Source organism: Arvicola amphibius, chromosome 4 (genome assembly GCF_903992535.2).
Source record: "Arvicola amphibius chromosome 4, mArvAmp1.2, whole genome shotgun sequence".
NCBI classification, from domain to species: Eukaryota; Metazoa; Chordata; class Mammalia; order Rodentia; family Cricetidae; genus Arvicola; species Arvicola amphibius.
The window spans coordinates 144,883,864-144,893,888 of NC_052050.1; the positions used below are offsets into that span (position 1 = coordinate 144,883,864).

Below are 10,025 nucleotides of genomic sequence, written 5' to 3' on the forward strand. Positions count from 1 at the left end.
AAGGATATTTAGTTTGGATTAAAGGAAGGCTCTTGCTGTGTTGGGCAGACTGACCTGTAATGTGTTGGCCTTAATCTCGTGATCCTTCCCGCTCAGCCTCCTGAATACTGGGATCACAGACATGGTCCACAATGCCTGGTGAGTCACATTTTCTTTTTTGAAGTTTGTAAAATGAAAAGCTAAGAAAGATGAGCAGAAGGACCAACACTGTTTGCAAACAGAAGGATACAATACTTTGTTGCAATAGAGTTTTATACCCACAGGAAAGGGAAGAAAAAAGCCACTAGATAACTTTGCAACATGGCCCGGTGACAGCGTATACAGTCTGAAGAAAACAAAATGTCACTTTTACTCTTCTTTGTCACTTTTTGTAATAACATGAATGTAGCCACTTCTAAATTCTCTTTTGAGAATTTCCAGATTGAGAAAACTAGTACATCATTTGATTGTTTTGTGAGCTACTTTCAGTTTCTCACTTTGAAAGTAGAAAGATACATAAAATAAACAAGAAAAAGCCAGAAGCATCATTGAGGACTTGGATTAAAGATGTCTAATCAATAGAAACAGACTATTGCAATAATAATGTGTTGATCAAGTCTGTCTGCCCACAGTCCCTTAACTCTGAGTCATCATAACAATAGAAAACACCAAGACCGTGGTTTCTTGAAAGGATCTCTCATGTGAAACGCACACACATGCACGCACACACACACACACACAACAAGAATCACTGGAGAAAAACTGGCTTCAGGGGCATGGTGAAATGGAAGAAAACCCCAGAACATATTAAACTGTCAAAAAGGAAGAAATAACTTTCAAAGTGCCGGCCAGAAGACAAAGGAGAACGCGAGAAGGGCATACTTCTGGTCAACTCTGAGGTAACTCAAACACCAGGCAAGAATAGCTGAATCTGGCTCTTTCTCTTCCGGTCGCAGGCGCTTCGGGAGCCGCTGGTTACCGTCCAGCCATGGCCAAGTCCAAGAACCACACCACACACAACCAGTCCCGGAAATGGCACAGAAATGGCATCAAGAAACCCCGGTCACAAAGATACGAATCTCTCAAGGGGGTCGACCCCAAGTTCCTGAGGAACATGCGTTTTGCCAAGAAGCACAACAAGAAAGGCCTGAAGAAGATACAGGCAAATAACGCAAAGGCCGCGAGTGCACGTGCGGAGGCCATCAAGGCCCTGGTGAAGCCCCAGGTGGTAAAGCCCAAGGTGCCAAAGGGCCCCAGCCGCAAACTCACCCGCCTTGCTTTCATCGCTCACCCCAAGCTTGGGAAGCGGATTAGAAGCTACATGGCCAGGGGGCGTAGGCTCCAAAAAACAGAGGCCTCAGCTGCAGCTCAGGCTCCCAAAGGTGCCCAGGCCCCTGTGAAGGCCCCATAAGAAAGGTCTCAGTCTGCCAGTGTGAAGAGATGGACTGGTGTGGATATCTACACAGTGTCTGCAGATGGTCAGGACCTTGTGCTGTTTTTACAAATAAACTTGAGGCAAGTTCAAAAAAAAAAAAAAGAATAGCTGAATCTGATCTCCGGCACCCCCATACGAGCAGTGCACCGTGGGGCATGCCTGCAATCCTACAGTCTCAGCACTGGGGACTTAGAAACAGGAGGATCCCTGGATCTCACTGGCCAGATCACCCAGCTAAATTGGTGAGCTCCAGGTTCAGTGAGAGACTCTCAAAAAAAAAAATAGTCTGATGTTGACATCTGACCTCCATGGGCAAGTGCGCTCCCACATGCACTCTTAACTCAGGGGATAAAAGGGGAAATGTCCTGGTTGCTAAATCCGTAAGAGGGAATCTGTGGAGAATGGCTGTCTACCTGGTCTCACTACATTCCTTGTAACCATCATAATAGCCTCGAACTCCCGATCCTCCTGACTCCACCTTCCATGTCCTGAGGTTCTGTGTCCTGTGCCACACTATCCTATGCGGTACCACGGAGGGGCGTCATTGTGTAAAAGAGCTGGGCTGTGCTCTTTAGTACGACCAATTCCGTGAAGGACTGAGGAGGGAGCTGTGTGGATTACAGCAAGGTAAAGAGACGCAGCGACGGAGAGGAAGACGTGAACCTGCACTGGGTCTTAGATGGGAAACATCCACAGAGAACATTGTTAGACAGTGGCTGAAAGATGAACATGAGCTGTGGGTTGGAAAGAAGTCTGCAGTGTTAACTTCCCTGGATTTGAAATGAGAGCTCTTTGTATTTAACAGCTTGCAGAAGTGAGTGGGAACAGATTCATAGAGATCTATTCACATAAGGCTAAAAAGTGTGTATACATGCAGGTATAGAGAGCTCATAAATATGGTAAATATTCCAAAAACTGATTAATATAGGGGCTAGGGTATAACTCAGAATGGCAGAATGCTTGCTGAGCAAGTGCAAGGGACGCCATCACCAGGACCCTCCCCCCAAAAATCCAAACAACCAAAAATAAATAAAAAAAACAACCAAAAGAAAAGAACATTCAAATCCACAGAAAAGGAAAAAGGTAAAGGGTGAGTCTTTGTACTATTCCTATGTCTTCTATGAATATGAAAGTATTTCAAAATAGAACATTAAAAAGGTCAGACCTTCCAGAAGGCAGTGCAAATACTGGGCTGTTTTTATCCCACTGAGAGCCGCCTCGAGCGTTCTTTCATGGAGCTTGCATTATTTACCCTGTGCCAGGGTCTGTGCCCACTTCTGATCCTGCCTGCTCCGTCATACCTTCTCCACCCAGTAAAGTCAAAATGACACGGAACAGTTCTCACCTTCTTTTATGGGTCCAAGATATCCCTGCAACCCACCCTCATCATTTATATAACGTCCGCAATGAGCTAGGCGCCTCCTAGTCCTAATGAACGAGAGCGCCTCTTCTTCTTATTGTTTTCTTTCCTTGTTTCTTTGTCTTGGCCGTAACTGAATGGCCATATTCTGAGTGCTTCTACAGCGAAATCAAAAAGGCAAACCACTGTGTGGCTTCTTGTGTGTAAAGATAGCTGGCATCCATTCAAAGAGGTCCAAGATGGCAGAATCTCCCACCTGGATCCTAAAGCACTGCTTCTCTGGGATGTAGGCCACCTCTGCGGGTAGAGACTGCAGGTATCAGTCAGCTGACTATGGACCAGGCGCGTTATTTTTAAGCTTTGGGGCTTGATGCTTCTGACTGCCCTTGCCTGGTCTAGATTTGGGAAACTGAACCAGCCTCTCAGATCTTGCTGGGAATCGCACCTCCACACCACTGCAGGTTGGGGGCTGGGACCCTGGAGCCCTGGAAGGTTTTTCCAGGAGCCCAAGGCTTTTCTAATGAAAGGGATAAACTAAAACCAAAGCCCTCCCCGGAAAGAAATTGCCATACTTAATTTGATTTCTTTTATTCTAAGCTTAAGAGTTGATCACTGTTTTTGATTAAGAAATCACAGTGGGAACTTTATAGAGAAACACGCTGTCTTTTGGCAGAGTCTTCATGACTGGGAGAGGAAAGTCCTTGGGTTTTAGAGGCCAGACCGAGGCAGGCAGTGACTTGTGCCGGAACTCTCCACCAGGTTCTTTCTGCTTTATCCAAGGAACCAGGGGCCTCGATCTGTCCCATGTTGATACTGAGATGAGTCTCAATTCTTTTCCCAGACTGGAGCAAGCCTGGCCTTGGTTAGCACTCTAGGTAGAAGCCCCAGGTGAACTTCTCCTATAGATCTGGAGATGGTTGTGGATGGAGGCTATCTGGCCAACTTGAGGGGATCAGCGGGGTACATCTGGGGCTTAGAGCATGGGGTTCTCAATCACTCATTTTACAGTTTTAAATGTTCGTTGATAACCTTCTGTATTTCGCATATGGTTTCAGGGGCTAGGGACACGGTGGTCAAATAAGACCCCGAGCAATCCATGGGTCAGCCTGTCAAATAGCCAGATAACAATCCAGTGGTGGGCTCCGCTTTGACGTCCTATGGAAATGCAGGAAAGAAAGGAATTACTTCTAGTGCAGCTGGGACTCGGTGAGGCAGTAGAGTCTTTACTAGGGATGTAATAGTGTGGGGTCTAAATAAATAATGCACACTACAGGAAAGAGGAGGAAGGACATTTCCAGCAGGCATAAAGTTAGGCGTGAAAAACAGTTCATGTATTCAACTGGCTTGAGTTACATAGGGTTTTATGCAATGAGGCTGCAGTGTAATAGAGGAAATGGAGTCTGAAGTATGATTTCAGGTGTCCTCATGTGCTGTGTTAAGAAGTCAGTCCTAACTGTGCTCAAAGGTCGTATATGGATGATGTAGGTGTGTCTTCTATCTATCTGATGATTTCATTGGTTATTTAATAAGAAGAACTGCTTGACCTGATAGGTTAGAACATAGGTGGGTAGAGTAGACAGAACAGGATGCTGGGAGTGAGGCAGATGCCTTGGGCAGACCATGCCTCTCCTCTCTGAGACAGATGCCATGGAGCCAGCCGCCAGGTCAGACATGCTGAATCTTTCCCGGTAAGCCACGATCTCGTGATGGCATACAGATTATTAGATATGGGTTAGTCAAGATGTGAGAGCCAGTAAGAGGCTAGAGCTAATGGGCCAAGCAGTGTTTAAAAGAATACAATTTGTGTGTTGTTATTTCGGCGCATAAGCTAGCCAGGCGGCCAGGAGCTGGGCAGCAGGAACACAGCCCGCCGCTCATCACTACATATGAATACTTGGAAGGACTGTAAGCTGGGAAGCCTTGTGGTCCACTGAGTAGGAACTGTGCAGGAGTGGATGATAGAGACTAAAAAGGGTTAAACCAGTAGGTAAGAAGAGAAGGTATGAGGTTCTAAATGAGTGCAGTTTTCCTGGGACGGGAAATGTTGGCGTTTTGAAAATGTACATCTAGTCGTGAATCAGACATTATAGAGAGCACAGGGAGCCTTAGGACGGCTTCACGGTTTATATTTCTACCTTCCACGGGGGAGCTGAGGCTCTCCATAGAGACAGAGATGGCTGGATCTGAACCAGCTTGGAAGACAGAATGGGCAGCTTGTTAAAGCAGTGCAGCAGAATTCTAAGGACCTCAGCTACGACGTGGAGACAGAAAACACCATACAGCATCCCCCACCGTCCACAGGGCTTGTGTTCCAAGACGCCCAGAGGAGGCTGAACCCTGTGTGTGCTAACTAGTTTTCTTCTGTGCATTCAGAGGTGTGTTTGTTTAATAAAAGACTAATTTTAAAACTCTACCAATATAAAAATGATAAAATGAAGCCATTATAAACAATGCATATAACAAAAACCAGTTCATTTCGACATATTTTTCAAATTGTATTCTTATACTTCTATCTTTTCAATTAAAAAAAAAAAAACATTTTACAGATTCTCTTCTCCACATCCAAATTCTCAGTATCACTACACCTTTTGGGACTATTTGCTAAGCAAAATTAGGGCTGTTTTTTTTTAAACACAGTCATGTGCTATCACGATTCAGTCGAGTCACCGAGAGGGTTACTAAGTGACTGATGGGTAATAGTTTACACACGTGGATACGCTGGACAAAGAGATGGTTCATGTTGAGAAGGGACAGAGAAAAATATATCAAGATGGCATCATGTTACTCAGCACAGCCAACAATTTTTTTTTTTTAAGTACTATTTCTTTGTAGAGTTTTCCGCATTAAGACTTTTGAACCATTACTTGACTCTGGGTAACAGAAACTGCAGAGAGCAAAACTGCGGGTCAGGACCTGTGTGCACGTGCTGATGGCCAGAGATGGGCCAGTTATTGGTGCCAGCTGTTCCTTTCATTAGGACTTCGGAGATCAGGGGGAAATGATTGTATGGCAGACTGCTCCTCGTCCCTGTAATTCTTCACCCTTTGTAGCCAATCCAGAAGCTGTATGGTTAGCACACAGGAGCTGGTCCAAAGCATTTAGCCCACAGTAGACAGGGGCCTGATGCCCACGGGGGCAGCTTTCACACCATCCTTTTTCCACCCTGGGACAGGCAGGGCTTTAGAAACAGTATAGAAACTGGGACTTCAAATGAATTTTCCTTCCTGCTGCTCTCGGTTTCGATTCCAACGTGCTCACTCTGGCATCTTTCTGTTGACCTTGCTTAGCGCCTCTGCACTGGGATTTCATGGTCTGTAATGAATGACCTCCACTTAGACAAACCAAAGCAGGCACGCTCAAAGGCCAAGCTGATGCAAAAGCTGTTCATTTTACGGAGTAAGTGGTTTCCCACACGGTGCGCATAAATTGCTTCTTGTGGCTTGTTTTTGAAGGAGGCAGCCGCTGGCTGCAGACCTAAGCTCCCGAATTATTCACCATGTGGTGATACACCTCCACCCTCACAAATGCTGATTTCCCTGCCCTGCTGCGGACCCTTGGGGAGGCATCCGAATGCAGGAACACGGTGTGCAGCAACTTGAAGCTGAAAGAACTGTCTGTATCATGAAAATCCTTTGATAATCGTAAAACATTGCACACATCTGCTGGGTGACCTCTCCCTGAGACTTCTGTGCACTGTCAACCATTTCCACATCTGCCCTTCCTTACCGCAAGGTCCTTTACCATAATTCCTTCTTGTCCGAGCATTATCTGATGTCTTGGCTTTTAGACACTGGATTTTCACTGAGTGGGCTCATTTAAACTGCGATGTTGGTTTCCGTCAGATGGTTCTTCTCCAGTAAATTCTAGAACAGCAGTGAGGTGTTTGCTCGCTTCTGTTGCAGAGTAGGGATGGAACCCAGGGCATACAAGAAAAAGTACTCGGATACTAAGAGTCCCTCAACCTAGTGAGTGTTTACATTGGGGTAAATTCAGAAAATCGCTTTGCTGAATTTGGTCTTCTAACTTCTTTATTTTTTAAATTATATTTTTTAGTATGAAAACAATACAAGGTTGTGATAACTGTGATCCCTCTGTAGGAGGCTATCCAGAGGTCAGTACTGTCAAATCTTTTATGTACCCTTTCAGAAATTAATTTAAATTAGTACATATGTCATTAAAAAGTGGATTTTATTGAACACATTTCAAGGCAGCATGCTTTTCTTCATTGGACCACACACCTTTATGCACTTCACCTTGCTAGAGATGGATACCTTGGGAGGTTCCTTCTGATTCTTCCCCATTACCCTCTGGTATACGGTGTGTAGATCCCACTAATGCACTGGATCAGGAAGGGGCGTGGTTACATCTGTAGGCCCATAGGGAGAAGTGGGGAGTATGCCTGGAACTGAGGTGGGCTTTAGAAGATCCTAGTAGGAATGAGATAGTCACCCTCTCAAGACAGCTGTCTTAGATCTGCAGAGTGCCTTCAGCTTGCCCTGGTGTTTCTTTAGATCTGCAGGATGCCTTCAGCTCGCCCTGGTGTTTCTTGTCCTTTGGAAATCAATGTTAGGCAATGGGCAAGGTACATACCCAAAATGTTGCCATCTCTTTGCCATCTGGCTATCAGGATACACTGATAAAAGGCTGACCAGATACTCTGCGAGGTATAAGCATGATCTCAAGTGCCACCAGGTAATAAGTGTCAGTCACATTTCACAAAGACAGAGCTCAGAGAGTTGAAGGTAATTGGCCTGAAGGCTTGATCTTCCCTCCTTCCAGGCAAAGCCTTCATCAAACACCTTCTAGAATCCGTCCCTTTTGTGTCATACTACTTCGATTTCCATATTGGCAGCATGCTTTCTAAATTTATAATGGAAACTTTGCAAGGATGGAAATATGCAGGGGAAAAGAGAAAAGCGTTATTAGAAAGAGCTGGGCATGGTGGCGCACGCCTTTAATCCCAGCATTCGGGAGGCAGAAAGAGCAGATCTCTGTGAGTTCAAGGCCAGCCTGGTCTACAAAATGAGTTCCAGTACAGCCAGGACTGTTACACAGAGAAACCACCATTAAAAAGAGAGAGAGAGGGAGGGAGAGGGAGAGGGAGAGATGGAGAGGGAGGGAGGGAGGGAGGGAGGGAGGGAGGGAGGGAGGGAGGGAGGGAGAGAGAGAGGGAGAGAGAGAGGGAGGGAGAGAGAGAGAGAGAGAATGGTCAATTGAGAATTGAGTATGGCATTTTGATCAGGCTTTAAAACCAATCATGATGCTTGCTGGCTTTAATGTGCAGGACCTATAACAATGTAAGACATGAAGCCAGAGACGTGATCACACAAGCCCACTGCAGAAATGAAATATAGAAGCCTTGATATGTGGAGTTTTAGTCTTAGCATGTCTTTGAAGGTTTGTTTTAATAGAAGACTCTTGAGACGCGGTTCAGATTAAAATGGAGATTGGTAAACACAAGAGTCTCATATTCCCAATCTATGTGATTGACATTCTCCTGCCTGGGTTTTGATTTATCTGATTTCTGCACATCCTTAGCATTTAACTGCTCATGTTGTTTGTCAAGAGAATGTGGTCATATTTTAATATCTAAGGAAAACACATACGGCTTTAATGTCATAACTCATGAAACAGCCCAGGAGATTTTTCTCAAGAAAGTAATATGTGCATATGCACAAAATCTATGTGGACAGGTTGATTTGTGCAAGCAGAGCCCCGCTGGGGTGGAGAAGGTGCGTCTTTGTTTCTGCTGCAGAGTCGCTCTGCTTCCTGAAGCCCCAGAAGAACGATGGGGGACTCCTGACGGCATAAGTGCACACATTTCAGAGATCAAGCTAGTACGCCCGCAACAAGGAGGGCATCTGGCTGGAGCACCTGACATTTCTCAGCAGCTCCGGTATGATAATGAGCAAGGCCAACAGTGAATAACCTAATCAAGCCATTAAAGGAAACAGAAGCCCTCTGCCCTGTTTGATTTTTTCCTATAATGATATAAAGTGCAACTTAATGAAGTCAAAGGGTCCTGAGCCTCTCAGTGTGTCCAGGCCTTTGGAAGCAACACTATCGAGTCTGCTCATGGCGTTCATTACCCAGTTACTGCTGTCCATCCTGGTCAGTGGGCCTTGCTTGCAAGCAACATTGTAGCTGGGACTTTCTGGGGCAGTTCTGGTTTGCTACGGCCCCCGCCTGCATTTTGTCTACATAAATTAGACCTTGTGTAGCATATTGGCCTGTCAGGGGACTAGGAGGAAACTGTATATTGTTTCTGGCATCCCCTGAGCCCTTCTGCCCCCTGACATCTGCTGTGCCTGTGACAGGGAATACATTCTTGACTCATTATCCGAGCAAGTGGAATCCCACCCTGACAGGACCATTAATCAGAATCAAGCAGTCCAGCAGAGAGAGAGAGAAAGAGGAGAGAGAGAGAGAGAGAGAGAGAGAGAGAGAGAGAGAGAGAGAGAGAGAGAGAGAGAGAGAGCATGCAAAGAAGTGAGACACTTTCTAACTCTGGCTTTGGTGTCATTCGGGGGTCTGGACAACTAGCAATCCATCTTTCTGAGTGACAGCCCTGATGGATGGCATTATTTATGCTTTTGTGTATTAAAAGACAGCTCTGGCACCGACTTGTCATTTTCACAGAGGTTTACAAAAAGTTGAAATTTAATTTGGAGGGAAAGGAGGGCAGAGATCAGAGGAGGCATGGTGAGCTGACAGTTCTCCGGAGACAAGAGAGGGACCAAGGGCATCTGAGTGGGAGAGTCTACGGGGGTGAAGGTGGATTGCCGCACTCCGGGCAGTGTGTGGAGGCAGCGGCTAATGTTTCTCCTGTGTGGGCCAGGTTAGGGATCCATATTAAGGCTTCCATATTAAGTTAAGCGTGAGTTAATCAACCATATCAAAATGTGTTGTTGAAAAAAGTGAAAATGAAAGATGTGTTTGAGTGTTAGGACCAAGACGCCACACAAGTGGGAAGGAACAATAAGTGGTCACTTCCATGACCAGGAGCACTGCATGCAATTCCAGTAATGTAAGTGTAGCTGGCAATGCTGTTGCCTAGTGCATGTTAAGCAATAAACAACAAGTGAAGGCAGCGTCCTTCACACAGATAAGACTATTGCTATGGGCACGTGAACATGTGTAGGACGACTCAGAGTACTGGGTGAGAAAGAGATAGGCTACATAGTAAGCATTTCTCATGTTCTGTCCTTCCAGCCTAGCATAGGACATGAGAGAGAGGAATAAAGTATGCAA

General features: G+C 45.6%; 1 protein-coding gene across 1 annotated transcript; it reads left to right on the plus strand.

Annotated features, from left to right (window-relative positions):
• The first annotated feature begins 967 nt into the window (after positions 1-967).
• LOC119811630 (60S ribosomal protein L29-like) lies at positions 968-1,390 on the plus strand. Its single transcript, XM_038325524.1, has one exon. It carries the CDS (start codon positions 968-970, stop codon positions 1,388-1,390), a length of 423 nt encoding a protein of 140 aa, XP_038181452.1.
• The last annotated feature ends 8,635 nt before the right edge of the window (positions 1,391-10,025 follow it).